The 15,437-nt window shown below is 51.1% G+C and overlaps 1 protein-coding gene across 1 annotated transcript; it reads left to right on the top strand.

Moving 5' to 3' along the window:
- The first annotated feature begins 3,931 nt into the window (after positions 1-3,931).
- On the top strand, positions 3,932-5,284 carry HOXB1 (homeobox B1). The gene is made up of 2 exons (XM_008530767.1): positions 3,932-4,508; positions 4,956-5,284. Exons 1-2 carry the CDS (start codon positions 3,932-3,934, stop codon positions 5,282-5,284), a joined length of 906 nt encoding a protein of 301 aa, XP_008528989.1.
- The last annotated feature ends 10,153 nt before the right edge of the window (positions 5,285-15,437 follow it).

Raw genomic sequence — 15,437 nt, 5'->3', positions numbered from 1 at the left:
CTAATCCTACTAACAACACAATGAAATAAGTAGTATTAAACCCATTCTTCTTCTCTGAGCCTGTGACTCAGAGAAGCCAGGAAACTTGTCCAGGGTCAGAATGCTAGGAAATGGCCCAAGCAAGGACTTGCACTCAAGTATTCTGGCCCCAAAACCTAGTAGTCTTCTTATTATAATACGCACCTCCCACAGTCTACAGCTCTCAACCAGATTCATCACAGTTTAATTAGCTGGCATTACAAGAAATACCCCTGAATTCAGATTCTGTCCTCCCTGCAAACAGCAACAAGAAACCATATCTTATAGAGAAAAAAATATGACTCTTTTAATTCTTTAAAAAAAATTTTTTTTTGAGGAAGACTGGCGCTGAGCTAACTGCTGCCAATCTTCTTCTTTTTGCTGAGGAAGACAGGCCCTGAGCTAACATCCGTGCCCATCTTCCTATACTTTATATATGGGAGGCCTACCAGAGCATGGTGAGCCAAGTGGTGCCATGTCCGCACCCGGGATCTGAACCGGCAAACCCCGGGCTGCTGAAGGGGAATGTGCAGGCTTAACCGCTACATCACCCACCGAGCCAGCCCCTATGGTTTTAATTCTTAAGTTCTAGTCTTTGATCTTGCGTTTGGCCTCCAAGATCTGGGTTGGGGAGAGCAGGCAGAGAGACACTTAAGGGACTAATAAAAGAACTGCTCAGATTGTTCCTGCCAAGCCCCAGCCAAAGGAGCTTCCTCTACAGAAAAGGCCAGAATCAGGTGTCAACTTCTAACGCTAGGCCATTCTGATTAGAATGGCTGCCCTGCCTGCATTCTCAGTGTGATAAGGACCAGCACCTCTCAGAGATAATTCAGTTCTAAACACGCCCATGTTCCCCTTGCTCTCCTATATGTCTAAGCAGATTGTATAAGAGAGGGAATCAATTTTACTTCACTTTGGTGTTGGGTCCACCCAGACCTTCTCTGATGAATTTAATTTGGTCAACAAGAGTGTCCTGTCACCCATAGGTTACTCCAGATGTGGATTTCTTCTCTTGGTTGGTTTGTTTTGTTCTGCACTCAGCTGTGGGCCTGGCAAGCAACCAGGTTCCACAGACTTGCTCCTCAGGCCAGGGGCCAGTGAAACTTCTTTTAAGGAGGAAGAGATTTGGGAACCTAGGAAGCCGAGTTGCTTTTTCTCCCCGTCCTTTCAGTCAGAGCTGGGAGTGCCAGCAGGAGTTTTGGAAAGTTTTAATCTTTCTGCTACACAAGGGAAGGTAGCAAGACTCATGGATAAGCTGGAGAGCATAGAGAATTTGGGGAGCTGAGGCCACAGCAACTACTGGAACTGACAGGATAACTTGAGGCCTTTTTGCTCCATCCCTTATCTTCTTGTCATTAATAAGAGGTGATGGGTGACTTCAGTTGTTACTGGGGGACTGCATTTCCCCAACTCCCAGACCCATTTCTGCTTTTATTAAACTGATTTGGAACTTGCTTCCTCCTTTACGCCTCCAATTGTTCCCTTAATCAGGAAGGCAAGGGGTGAGGTGAGTAGGTTCTCCCTGGGTTGAAGGAAAGGTGGAAAGTGAAGAAGTCTCGAGTCTCTCAGAAACAGGCAGCCAGGTCAGATATAGGCCCAGCTCAGATGTGAGGAAGAGAAACCCCAGTTCCCTATACCCTTCTTCTCCAAGGGCCTCAGTGGAGAACATCTTGAAGGGAGAGGGACAAGTTGGAAACATGTACAAACCCAAACAGGGGTAACAGAAAGAAATATGCTTGCTCTCACCTCAACACCCCTTTTCTCCTCAATCCCTGTGCAGGCCGCCCCACCCCCATCTCAGTTCTCCTTCCCTTTGTCTGCCCTCATCCCTTTGGCAGTGAACATTCTCTCACCCTCCCCCATTGTATCTCTCCTAAAGAAGTTACCAGCTGGTCCCCCTCCCCCCAGCGTGTCCTGGTCTGAAGCAAGGTCTGAAGCAGAGCACTCCTGAGGAGGGAAGGGGGCAGGGATCCTGTGAAATGCTTGAGTTCTTTCATAGTTGGGGGCTAATGGAGGCTCCCAGTTATTAAGAGAAGAGAAAGGCAGTGTGATTCTGGTGGTAAAGATAGACAGCAGGAGAGGTGACTATAAAGGAAAGGCACAACGAGGGGGAATGGGAAACAGAAAGACAGAGAGACACAGAGACTAAGAGAGACAACTTCGGAGTTCCTGGCAGATGGATGAGTACTCATCCTGCCCTTTTTGGGGTAGGGAGACCTGAGAAGTTTCGAGGGTTCTCTCTGGACCTGTCCCACCTGCTGCCCCTTCCTCTCCGGAGCTGAATTGTTTAGAGATCCCTCGCTGAACTCTTGCCCTCCTGGACTTGCCCTAGCCCCGGCTGCAGGCCCTTGGCCAGGCAGACACCCTGACAGGTTACAAATGAGTGTGGGTGTTGGATTGCGCTGAGCTCTTGTCCCGGAGTCTGGAGGAGGAGAGTCAATGGGCTCTACCTAAGAGCTTCTCTTCCAGTCCCATCCCTGTCTGAAGAGAGTAAAGGAGGCACTTCCTGTTCCCCTCCCCTCCTCCAACCTTAACCCAACAGACACAGCTCAGAAAAGGGTGAGACTCCTCTCCTGAGCCTCAAGACCTCCATGCTGATTCTCCCATTCTTTGAACAAACTCCCTTGATCTATTCTAGAAAATTCATTCAAAATTTGAGTAATCTCTAAAATGTAATTTGTATTGAATTTATGAATTTGAGGCTTGGGATTTTTTTTAGGGGGGGATGGAGAAAAGAAATGGAGGGTGGTGAAAGAGAGAGGGGAGGAGGGAACTAGAAGAATGCAGGATCTATGCTAGTTTAAAATCCTTCAGAAAGAGAATACAAATCCTCTCTTCTTCACCTGTAAACATCACCTAGCTCTGTGCTCATTGTGGCTCTCTGGAGAGATACAGGGAGTTATTTGAGACTGAGTGAGTGAGCCAGCTACAGCTATGGATGGCTAGAGAGAGGATAAATACATCTGGATAGATGAGTTGATGGATAGGCAGGGAACGAATATAAATATGGAGAGAGATGGACGAACAGAGAGATGGATTGAGACAGAGAATATAAAGAGAGGCCGAGGGAGGGAGATGGATGTGTGAATGAGAAGAGAGCATTTATGCGGAGAGACAGAGAAAGAAATGGGGCATTTCTCATCCTCCTCTCCACATTTCTGTCGTCCTGTCTTGCTCCCTGAAATGCCAGTTTCCCGTCCCTCACTTACTGAATTTTTCCTCTGGATTCTAGACCCTGCCTCACACCCTTAGGTGTTTTTGCACCCTCTTCCTTCACAGTCACCCATTTGGCCCAAGATAACATACCTCACCTGGCTGTCCCAGCCCATCACCCGAAGACAAATTGAGAGAAAGAAACTCAGAGTGGGCGTTCTGGGCAAAGTAAGGAGGATGGATTCCTCACCTCCTGGTCTACAGACTTGAGGGAAGGGCTCCTTGGGGGTGGGGGGAGAATGAAGGGCAGCTGGGTTGTCCAAATCTAATAACCCAGGAGCCTGTTGAGGCCTTGGAGGTTGGGAGGGGGGAAAGTCTTGAATATTCCTCTAACTTTCCCCCCCTCTCCCTCTGGTTCCTTCTTTCCAAAAGTCTTTGAAGAAAGATGTTTTTGACGCTTCCATGTCGCCCTCAGATGGATGGGCTGCGGGTGATTGAAGTGTCTTTGTCATGCTAATGCTTGGGGGGTGATGGATGGGCGCTGGGGCTGCCAAACTCTGGCCCGAAGCGCCCATTGGCCTGGGAGAGATCACATGTGCCCCTCCACCCCCACTCCCTACCCCCTTCCTGGGGAGCCCTGGCCCAGGCAAGCTGGGCCAGGCCATGGATGCAAGCTTCAGCGCTGTGACATACTGCCGAAAGGTTGTAGGGCAAGAGGGTGTCTCCCCCAAACGGGCCGACCCTCCTGAGGCCTCCACGCATGGACTATAATAGGATGAACTCCTTCTTAGAGTACCCACTCTGTAACCGGGGACCCAGCGCCTACAGCGCCCACAGCGCCCCTACCTCCTTCCCCCCCAGCTCGGCTCCTGCTGTTGACAGCTACGCAGGCGAGACTCGCTATGGCGGGGGGCTGCCCAGCCCTGCGCTCCAGCAGACCTCAGGCTATCCTGCCCAGCAGCCGCCCTCGGCTCTGGGGGTGCCGTTCCCCAGCTCCGCACCCTCGGGGTACGTGCCGGCCGCCTGCAGCCCTAGCTATGGGCCTTCCCAGTACTACCCTCTGGGCCAACCGGAAGGAGATGGAGGCTATTACCATCCTTCGAACTACGGGGCCCAGCTAGGGGGCTCGTCCGATGGCTACGGAACCAGCAGAGCCGGCCCGGGACCGTACCCCCAGCCGCAGCCCCCTTACGCGAACGAGCAGACAGCGAGTTTTGCACCGGCCTATGCTGATCCCTTCTCCGAGGACAAGGAATCGCCCTGCCGGTCAGAACCCAGCACCCCCACGGCCCGGACCTTCGACTGGATGAAAGTTAAGAGGAACCCACCCAAGACAGGTAGGGCTCAGGCGTGGCCACCCCTCTCAGGGGCCCAAAGCGGCTCCTGCACTGAGCTGGTCTGGGCCTGGGCTGGGTTCTCTCGGAGCCGCCCTGGTAGACGCTGGTAAGAGCGCTCCGCCCGTATCAGGTCAGGTGGGGTCTCCCTATCCAGTGAGTGCCCAGTGACCCTCAAGAGTAAGTCTCCACACACCCCAACTTCCCGATCTGTGTGCCCAGCACAGGCCCAGGACCTGGTGTGCGTCGGGGGGCTGTAGGAGGGGAGCGTGGGGGAGGTCGCTCTAGATTTGGAGATCACCTTGGGGGGTGCCTGGTGATCCGTGGGAACTTTGAGAGCTGAAGTTGGACAGAAAAGTGAATGGGGGTGCAGAGCTGGCCGGGGAGGAGGAGGGGGGAGGAGAAAGAGGTGAGAGAACTGACGTGGCCCTTCTCGCGCCCCGCCCCTAGCGAAGGTGTCGGAGCTGGGTCTGGGCGCGCCTGGCGGCCTCCGCACCAACTTCACCACGCGGCAGCTGACCGAGCTGGAGAAGGAGTTCCATTTCAACAAATACCTGAGCCGGGCCCGGAGGGTGGAGATCGCCGCCACCCTGGAGCTCAACGAGACGCAGGTCAAGATTTGGTTCCAGAACCGGCGAATGAAGCAGAAGAAGCGCGAGCGGGAGGGAGGCCGGGTGCCCCCAGCCCCTCCAGGCTGTCCCAAGGAACCGGCTGGAGACGCCTCCGACCAGTCGGCATGCACCTCCCCAGAAGCCTCGCCCAGCTCCGTCAACTCCTGAACTAAACCTCCCAACCCAGGGGGGCTGTCCCGCACCGGAGCGCCCTGGTCCAGCCCTTAACCGGAGCCTCCGTTTCCTGCTCGGGCGGTCCTCAGCAAGGCTGGGGATGCCAGTTTAGGGCTGCCTTTGGGGGGAACGGGGAAACACTTTTCTCCGGTCTAGGCGGGCTGCTGATGGCTGGGGATCCTACAGGACCAGAGGCATGGGAGACACTGAAACTGTCATGTGGAGAGAAGGGTTTCCTTCTGCCTCTGGTCTGGGGATCAGCACGTGGGTGGGGTGAGAGCAAGCAACATTCTCCTGGATTCTCCTTTCCCTTCCAACATGGGTTTGTTCAGTTCAGTGCCTTTGAGCTGTGAGGACTCTCCTCATGCACTCCTATCCTAACTCCCCCTTCCAGGCCCGGAACAGAGAGAAGGCCTGGAAGCTTCCTGTGTGGGAAGTGTTTGGGTGCAGGCCTAATACCAATGCTTAATCTCTCCAGTCACCACAGACCTTACAATAGCACCAGCTGCCTTGTCACAGACCAAAACCCTCCCCAACCCAACCTTTGAACCCCCTCCCTGCACATTTGTATTGCACTAAGGCAGCCTCCAGAGGTTGTTTTCTGAGACCTGCCTCCTCCCACCAGCGACCTCATCTCCAAGCCACCAAAGTGTTTTGGAACTTAGTACTCCGGAGACTTCTGGAATGTTGTGTGAGGCCTGCCCCTAGCAAGCCTCTACCAGGAAGGCGCAGGCACGCCCCCACTAGTTCCTCCCCTATTTATTGCCTCCTGCAGAGCCCAGGACCCTCCTCCCCATCTCCACCCCTAGCCCTGGGGCAGCCCAGGGAGGCTCAGGTGCAGAGAGAGCTCCTGGCAGCAGCAAGCATTTCTCTGGACCTTGGAGACAGTGGAGGCACCTCCTGAGTTTCTGGAAACCTGAGCCCCAAGCAAGCCGGGTTCTCTCTGTACCTCCAACTACCTCATTTCAATAAAGTCTGTGTTTCCCCCTCTTCCTGCCTGCTTCTGCTCCTCCACCTGGTGACGGTGCTGGAGGAGGCTTCACACTCCAGGAGCCTTGGGGAGAGGCGAGGAAAGAGTTGGTGTAGGCTGGTTGGGCTGGAAAGAGCTGAGCTTTAAGATCTCAGCTGGATTAAAAAGGACTTACTGGGTGCCCATCAGGAGCAGAACTGGGCCCCAGGCCTCAGGGTCTGACAGCCACAGTCCTGGGGTCATTGGAAGAACCAGGAAAGATATGGAGGAGGAACACGGTGGGGAGGAAACAGTTCAGAGAGGGTCCTGTGAGGAAGGCAGGAAAGGAGAGAGAGGGATCTGTTTGGAGAGAATCGAAGAGGGTGAGAAAGGAGGAGGAAATGTGGGAGTCCCTCGGCTTCCCTCCCCCACCCCCAGCAAGGCCCGGCCTAGGGTAGGCGCTCAGGAAACACTTGCTGAAGGAGGGCAGGGCGCCGGGGTAGGGGTGGGTGCTGTGTAATTTCGCCGCTCCCGGCCAATTCTTGCTCAGAGAGGTCAGACTATGGGTCGCTGACAAACTCCAGATTGGCACCTTCCCATTCCTGCCCCCACCCCAGCGCCTTTCCACCCAACGGAGACGTCGGGACCTCTGAGGCCGGAGTGGCTGGGAGACTCGGGCGGCAAAGCGCCATCCCGCCGTCCCGGCCGGGCTCAAGGTGAACGGCCCGGCTCTCCCGGCGCCGGGCAGCAGGAAGGGGAGGGTGCGGTGGGGGAGAAGGGGAAGCAGCCCCAGGAGGGGGCAAGTCGGAGGACCTTGGGAGGCACTCGGGAGGGGCCGAGGAGGCTGAAGTCAATGTGAACCCCGCGCTGACCTTTTTACCTCGAAGCGCCCCTGGGCTTTCCAAACAAGCCAACAGCGCGCCCGCGGGGGCACCTATTGTCTCGGGCCGGTCCCACTGGCAAATCTTTGGTCCGCGGAGGCGGGGGGCCCGGGGCTCAGGAAGCTCGGCGACGGCCAACAAACCGCCATCGCTCACTCGCCCCGCTGCGCCGTCGAGATGACACGGGCCTGCGGCCTCCGGCCCGGTTTATTGATTCTAGTTACCCAGGGAGCCCAAAAGGCCTGGGACCGGGACAGCCCGCGCCCGGGGGCGTCAGCGGAACCAAGGGGCGTCTTATCCACCTCCCCATCTATTTAATTCTTGACCTTTCAAAGGAAGAGAGGCAGTGAAAAGGACCAGGAGTGTATATAAGAAACGCTGAGCGTTTGCTTCCTAACCAAATTGGTACCATTATAAGGAGACGCAGGCGTTCTCAATAACTGCACTGCCCAGCTGGAGAGGGAGAGAAGTGTTGCAAGAGGAAGCCTAGCTTTCTCAGCGGGTGCTGTCTTGCCCTCTGTCTTCAAAAAACCTATTAACTGCTTTTCTGCGTTTAATAGAAATTGCCACCAAGGTTGGCTTCCCCAAAGGGGTCACCTTGACAGAGGAGACAGAGCAAGTGTCTGTGAACACAAAATTCCCCTTGCTTGGGGGCATTCGCTGTAAGCCGGGAGAGCCTTCTGGTCGCCATATTTGTGGGTCCAGCAACCTTTGGCCCAGTGGGCAGGAAAGTGGTGGAGGAGGAAGGAGCAGTGGTTAGAGCAGGAGCATAAGGATGGTGGAGCTGGGCCTCAGACTGGGGCTGACAGGTCCTTAGGGAGGCTGGCCGGTTTGATTTTCCGTCATAAGCAGAAGGAACCATCAGATTCCCCCAGGGAAGGGTGAGGGGCAAATCAATTCTCTGCAACAGAGGGGCAGGCTCAAAATAATCCACAATAAAGCTAAGCTTCGCAACTGCTTCAATGCAAAGGTCTCTAAAAAGTCTCCTGTTTTGAAAATAAAGATCTTGAGATTTTTTTTTTCTTGATTTTTCGTGGGAGGGAGAATTCTTCTCAGGGCTGGGTGAATGTTTGTCAAGGTGTCTGAGGAGCATCTCCCGCCCCCTCCCCTGCTGTCTGGGGGCGCAGTGAAGCCCCCACTCTACCCAACCCTCCGCACCATCTGTTTCTCAGCCCCAAGTGTGAACTTTTCCTCTTTCATTTGCCTTTTTCTTCAGCGTTTGTTCTCCCAACATGAGGCCCTTTGATCTCCTGAACAAGAGAGACAAGAAAAAGAGATTTTAAAAACCCTGAAGCTCTTACTATTAATGTGGGTTTCTTTGTTATGAACATTCCTTGCACCAATAGCACTTGGCTGCTGGAAGGGAGTTTGTGGGATGGGGAGTAGCAGAAGGTGTAGACGGGGAGGCTGGGGGCACCTCCGGATGACTGAGATGAGGGAGATCCAGAAGAGCCCAAGAGGAGGGCCTCAGAGTTGGCGAGATGTCCACATCCTTCCACCCTGCCTCTCACGGCCTTATGGCCTTGGGCAGATGACCTAATTCTCTGTGCCCAGTTTCATTATCTACAAAGTGGGGATCATAATAGTACCTACTTCAGAGGGTTGATGTTGGGATTAAATAAATATGTGTAAAATGCTTGCAGCAGTCCCTAGTAAATAAATGTGCGCTATAATAATAATTACCATTATGAAAAGGGACACGTTCACTCCCCTTTCTGTAGTCCCTAATCTATTCCAGGGCACATCTTGACCCTGTGGGATGTGCACACGCTCTCACCTCTCACGCTCATATCTTGTTTGATCCCTGATAGGTGTATGGGACCAGAGACAGGCTACGGGGCTGGGTACAGGTACAAGGGATTCCCTTCCTAGTGGCTGAGAACACCTCTAATGGGTCCGGCTGGGAGCCTGTCCTTCCCTGCAGGTCTCCGCCAACACACCTGCAGACAAGGAGAGTCATCCGGGCCTCCCACGCTCTTTCCCTCCTTTCTCCCTTGCGAGGATGGATGAGAAGTCTTGAACTTTGAGTTCCTGATTTAGAGCGGTGGAGGGCAAAGATTTGGGAGGACAACTTAGTTTTCAATGTAGTCCCCTCTTATTAGCCGGATGAGCTTACGCCAATTATTTAATTTCCCTGTGGTTCCATTTCATCAGATGTAAGATGGGGGATGTTGAAGAATAAATGAGGTATAGGAGACATGCTTAGAGACGTGCTGGATGGAGTCCTCCAGCCTTGGTCCTCCTCTCTGCACCCGCAGACCGATCTGGTACCGCAATCATCAGACTTGCTGCTAGGGAATAAAATACAACAATTACGAAGAGAAGGGTTCAGGGTTCCCACAGAATACTGGTTTACAGTAAGTACAGTATCTTAAGGAGACGTGCTCTTGGCAGGACAGCCCAGTGCCTAACTCTGGAAGTACATTCTCGCTGTAGTCCAGGAGGTTGGCACTCCCTGCACGAGTGCCAGATTTTTTTTTTTCATGGTTCAGTCCTGGCTCTAAGGATTTCCTTGCATGACTTCCTTTGCATGACTCAACCACAGTACTCCAGATGCTTCAGCTTTTGCTATTTCCCTGGCTCTGTAAATACTTGATATAATCAGAGTGAGTCCTGGGTGGGACAGGAGTTGGAGATGGAAAATATTTAATGGCCATTCCTAGGAGAACAGAAAGACTCAAGCAGCTATAGACTTCAGCTCAAAGACAGACTTCCCAGCCCTTGCCCTCTGTCATTCTCATCACTGGGAAATAAATGGCTCACATATTTCAGAGAAGAAAAAATTTTGTAGGAAGTCAGGAGACCAGAGTTTCCTCTACCAGGGGCTTCCTGTGTGTCCTCTGGTAAGTCACTTAACCTCGCTGGGCCTGCTTTCTCAGTCTTTAATACAAGTTGAATTATCCCACTACTGCTTGACTCATCCTTTCCTCTGAGGATAGAAGAAGAAGGGCGTAAGAAGAAATGTTAAACTTGGTCAAGATATGGTCAAGATTGGTTAGGGGGGAAAGCATCCTGTTGGATACAGTCTACTGGCCTAGTTAGAGCTAATTAAAATCACTTTCTGTCCCCTATCCCAGGCCATTTCCTTCAGGCTCTCAAAATCACTGGCCTGGGTCCAGACAGTTCTGAGCCTTGCAGCCCTTTCTGCTTGGAGGGGAGCCTAGGAGGGAGGGGGCCCCACAAAGCATGCGCCCTCTGCTCCTCAGAGGCCCGAAGCTCCCTTCAGTTTACTCTGGCCTGACAGCTCCATTTCAACCCCCACCTTGGAGATGAGGCAGCTCAGTATTTACTCAGCCAGAGAGGTTGGCCCAGCAGCCTTGCCTCCCCAGCCTGCTCCTGCTGCTTCTGCTCTGCTGCCCCCACCCCCTTCCCTTCCTGGTTCATGGAAAGTTCAGCCCTGAAATGACTTGCAGCCCCCCACCCCCAGCCCTGGTGGAGCCGCCTGTCCAGGGGATTGCTGAGGCCAGAAGGGCGGGGGAAGGGCCCCGGTCGTAGGGTCATGCCCTGGTCTCTCCAGTCTTGCTGGACCAGCAGCCTGGGCCTCCCAGAGGAGAGACCACTGAGCAAATGATTGTCTTTTTGAGGAAGGAGTACATGGAGATTGGCTGAAATGGAACTGTTGGATTGGGGAGATGATCCAAGACAGCAGAGGGTCACATATCTGCATGTTATTAGTATCGTAGACTATGTTTAAAGGTAGAAAAACTTGGTAAACTTGTAATAGTTTGGACTCTTTTCCCAAAGATACCAAAAGAGCTAATACAATAAAGAAGTGACCTACATGTTCCCAGCAACCACATATGAAAACACTCTCTCACCTCCTAACTTTCTAGAATGTGAGGCCCATGAAGGCTGAGGTTTTTGTCTGTTTTGTTCAGAGCTCTATTTCTAGTGCCTCGAACAATGCTGGCATATAGGAGGTGCTCAGTAAATATTTGTTGAATATTTGAATAGTGAACAGTGAAGCAAAATTCTCCTGTCTAGAAGGCAGGCAGCCACCAAATGGTGTTCTGAAATGATGCCACTTTCAGATGCTTGATTAGTCCAAGAGTATTATCATAATCAATGTATTCATGTGAAGATAATGAAAGTAAGGTTAGAGATGGGAGGGGGCTTGAGAAGCATTTTCTTTTTCTCCTACCTTCCATTGGTTAAAGGTGTCCATCTCAGCAAATGACACAGTTCTCTTTATAGCTTGGGGAGAGTCCACGCCCAGGGTTTGCCCACAGAGTTTTTGTTTTGTTGGGGCTCCCTTTACTTTAGCAAGTGTAAACTCAAGAAAAGACTCAACTTTGGAAATGGAAAGGATTTGAAGGTCCCAGCTGGATGTTTAGATTGGTAGAAATGTTGGCAGGAAAGGGACAGAGAAGCCATCCTTTCGCAGGGAGATCCAGGCAAGGGGCTCCAGTCACAGACAAGCCTACTTTTCTCTTCTTCATCCCCTGACTCAGCCCCACAGAGTCCAACGTCCTTTATGCATCAATGGAGCAAGGTTTTCTTTTATCTTTTCTAAAAATGTTTGGGATGTCTTCCCCTTCTATGGTCAATAAAGTGAACTCACACAGGACAGTGCATGGGTTATTTGGGTCTGAAAGGGCACAGCGAGGGGAAGCATTACTTTCAATGCTTAATGGAACTGCGGGGCAAGGACAACCACCCGTTGGAAGTTTCACAGAGCCCGCGGGATGATCACCCTGTCTGGAGCGGTTGGTTACCATCATTGAAAATTGTTGGGAGTTGATGACATCCTCTTGCTTATTCCTACCATCGATCTGCACACGTGGATCCTGATCACAGAAACAGGAACCTGACTTAAGGCAGGAAAAGGGAAGGGGAAGCTGTCAAGGAAAAGGAAAAGTCGCTTGCTAGCGCTTACTCCACTCTGGGGTTAGATTTCCAGATCAGGGACCCCCTAGGAAGAACGACATCGAAAGAGGGAATTTCTGCGACCTGAGGAATGCAAAGGTTCCAGGGTCCCCGGCATGGCTCTAACAATTTTGGCCAGAGTTCTCTCATTCCACATTTTAGTCCAGTCTGCAGCCTCTGCCAGGAGCTGTTGTTTCTCAGGCTGGGGAGTCTGAAGAGGTGAAATCTGGACAACAAGCAGCACAGTGGGAAAGCCTTCAAGGTGTATGTAAGGAAACACAGGCTGGCGGGAGGTGAGAAGAGCTATCCCATGTTCTTCTCCAGCCCTGAACTTCCATTCCCGCCTCTACGGCCTCCAGTTACTCCATTGTCTCTCCTATTTACACACAGCCGTTTTCCAGAACTCAATTTTCAATCTCCACACTTTGACTTTTCTTAGGAGAGACCCTACCCAGGGAGCTGAAGCTAGAAAGAGTCAGAGGAAGGCAGGAAGGCATGGGTGGGGTGGGGTGGGGTAGGGTAGGGTGATGTGGCGTGGAGCGAGTGCTGAATCCAGCATGGGGTCTCTATTCAGCAATTCAAATTCAGTAATTTGGGTGCCTTGGAAATGGGGAATTGCAAAGATACCTTTGAAAGGGGCTGCATGCTTGCAGGCTCCCACCTACAGTGTGAACATTTCAAAACCCGTTGAAATCCACATGCTGACACATTCCCACAGACACGCTGGCCTCCTTCACACATTCGCAGACCTTTCTGTGAACAGGTGTCGTGACTTGTGTCCCCGACCAGAGAGCAAACTGACCTGTACACAGCTTTGCAGATGTGGCTGCAACAACCAGAGAAAGGGGGCTAGGGAGCTGGGTACCGTTACCTGTGCAGAGAGCTGCTCTTTCTCTTCCACGCTTTGGAGTTTGTATTTCGACTGTAACTGGTGCAAAATGAAACTTCTGAGAAGTGTGAGTGGGAAGCAGAAAAGTTCTTGGCATTGAGGTGAAAAGGAAGAGGGCCTTTTGCCCAAAATCCCTCAGTCTAATCTATCTCTACACGATTTCCAGAATGGAAATAAAAAGGCAAGGAGGTGAGAAATTAGTCATCTCTCCGTGTTCAGTGGTGTGTGGTTAAACTCAGAGGAAAGCAAAAATTAAGACAAAGCAAAGCAACCAAAAAAATCCCAAACAGGACTAATCTCCTACATTTTCTTCACAGAATACCAAAGATCTGGAAAGCTGATTTTTTTCCCTGGTTTTCATTTGGGTGTTTGGACCCAGAGTTTAGCAGGCTTTCCCTCAGTCTTCCTGCCTTGAGTAGGAAAAAGAAAAAGAGCTTGTGTTTATCCCTAGAATTTAATAATAAAGAACAGAGGAACAGATATGAAAATAAAAGAAAAATAGCATCCAGTTAGTGCCTAATACCAGTCCTGACTTTGGATTCTTTAACATCTTAAGCTATTTTGAAAAAAAAATCACACTTTCAAAAGAGCGTTAAATAAATCTACTAAAAATAATCTGTCTTCCAAAATCCTCCCGTTGTGAAAACTCTATCTCATTAGAGAAAAATTTGTTTTTAAAAATTCCTCTTTTTGAATAAGAAAAGGGGTTTGTCTGTGATAGACATGGGTCTGCCTTCTCTCTGTTTTTTCTAAGTCAGAGTGATATGAGAGACTGGAGCAAATTCAAGGACGCTTTGCTTCGCTCTCTCTCTTCCTCCGGCTCTCCGGCACACACATCTTCAGAAAAACCAGAGTCTTAGGTGTGCATTTAGTTTAATCAGCACACGCACCTCCTGCTCTTATGTCTTCTGCATCGGCTGCTCCCCACGTCCGACTCCTGCCTTGGGAAACAAGAAAAGACCTGATTCCCTCTCTTTTTTTCTCCCCAGAACTTTTAAGTTTAGTTTTAAGGGTTTTTGTGTTTTGGTTTTTTTGGTGACAAATGTAAATGTTTGTTCAGTTGCTGAGACATAACTCAGATTCTTCTTCGGGTCAGCAGCAGTCTGCAGGAGCCCCCTTCCATCCTCTCCTTTCAACTGAGGCGAGGTTCAAGACTCAGTTTTCCTGCAGTCACAGAGGGTCCCATTCTTCCCCCCAGCCCCTTCCTACTGCAGCCTGGGGCTGGGCGTGGTTTCCTGAGTCGCAGCAGGGTCTACTCTCCAGCGAGGTCTGAAGCCCTTGATTGGGAGAGGAAAGAGAAAAGCTCATAGGTCTCTGACAGGTCTGATTAGCAAGTCTTTCTATACTAGGTGTCCCTGGGGAGAAAGGACTCTCCCTTCCTGACAACACACACACACACACACACACACACACACGCCCCTGTAAGCTTAAAAACTTAATGGAGACGGGGAGGAAGTTACCTGTAAATCTGCTTCAGGCAACAGGGAGAGAGGTTTTTCTCCCGGCTTTTGGCAGATCTGGAGAGAAATTCGCGCCCCCAAGTGAGATACTAACCCAGCTTTCAGATCAACATCGCCTTTGGATGTTTTAATGACCGTGTCGCTGCTTCTTAGCTCACAGAGAGAGCTGAGGAAAGTGCATTGCTGAACCCTCCTCTGTTCCCTTCTCTCTTTCCCCACGTACCCGCTGACGGCAACCCGAGAACCCTTTATTGCTCCTTCCAGGTGAGTGAATTTCCCGAGACACATCAGGGCTAAAGTCGACAACTGCTGGGAATTTCTTGCTTTTCTCAGTCTCACTAGTTCCCACCTGAGATGGACTTAGAGGATAAAGGTGGGGCAAATCAAAGCCAAAGACTGAGCAAAAGTTTGGAGATGCAAGGAATGGAAAGACCTTGTCCTTTATACCCTAACCCAATCTTTACTACAACGTCCTGGGCTTGGACGCCTCTAGCAATGGAGGGATCATTGTTTATAAGGAAGATTCCTCTAATGTTGGACTACTCCAAGTGATAGAAAATACTTCATATGGACTGGGAATTTGCCTCCTTGGGATTTGCACCCACTGCTCTTACATCTTTGCTGCCTTCTGGAGCCAACAGAATGACTCAATTCCTTTACCACATGTTGCTTCTCCAAATATTGAAGACAGCTGTCATGTGTGTCCCTAGGTCTTTCTGTCTCTAGAGTAAAACACATTCCTGATTCCTTCGTTTCTTTCTCATATGACCTGGTTTCCAGATCTTTCCTCATTCTGCTCTTCCTTCCTTAGTTAAAATTTTCCATAAAATGAAGTGTCCAGAACTGAGTAGAAAATATAAAGTATGATTGGACCAGTTTTAAGTAGAGTAGGAATATCATATCCCTTGGTCTGGGCACTATATTTCTGTTGATACAGGCAGGATAGCTTGGGCAGGGAAGGACCATGGGGCAGGCTGGTGGCTGGTGAGAAATGGGAGGGATCCTTTATCTTGTACAAATTGTGTCCATCTTCTTGACCTCTAGGGCTGCAGCAGTCTGATAACATAATCCATACAAATCCCCAAGCTCAAAGAGAGAGCTG

The sequence above is a fragment of the Equus przewalskii genome, chromosome 10 (genome assembly GCF_037783145.1).
Source record: "Equus przewalskii isolate Varuska chromosome 10, EquPr2, whole genome shotgun sequence".
In the NCBI taxonomy this organism is placed as follows: domain Eukaryota; kingdom Metazoa; phylum Chordata; class Mammalia; order Perissodactyla; family Equidae; genus Equus; species Equus przewalskii.
Note: the sequence above shows the minus strand (reverse complement) of the source record. Positions and strands in the feature narration are given on the sequence as shown.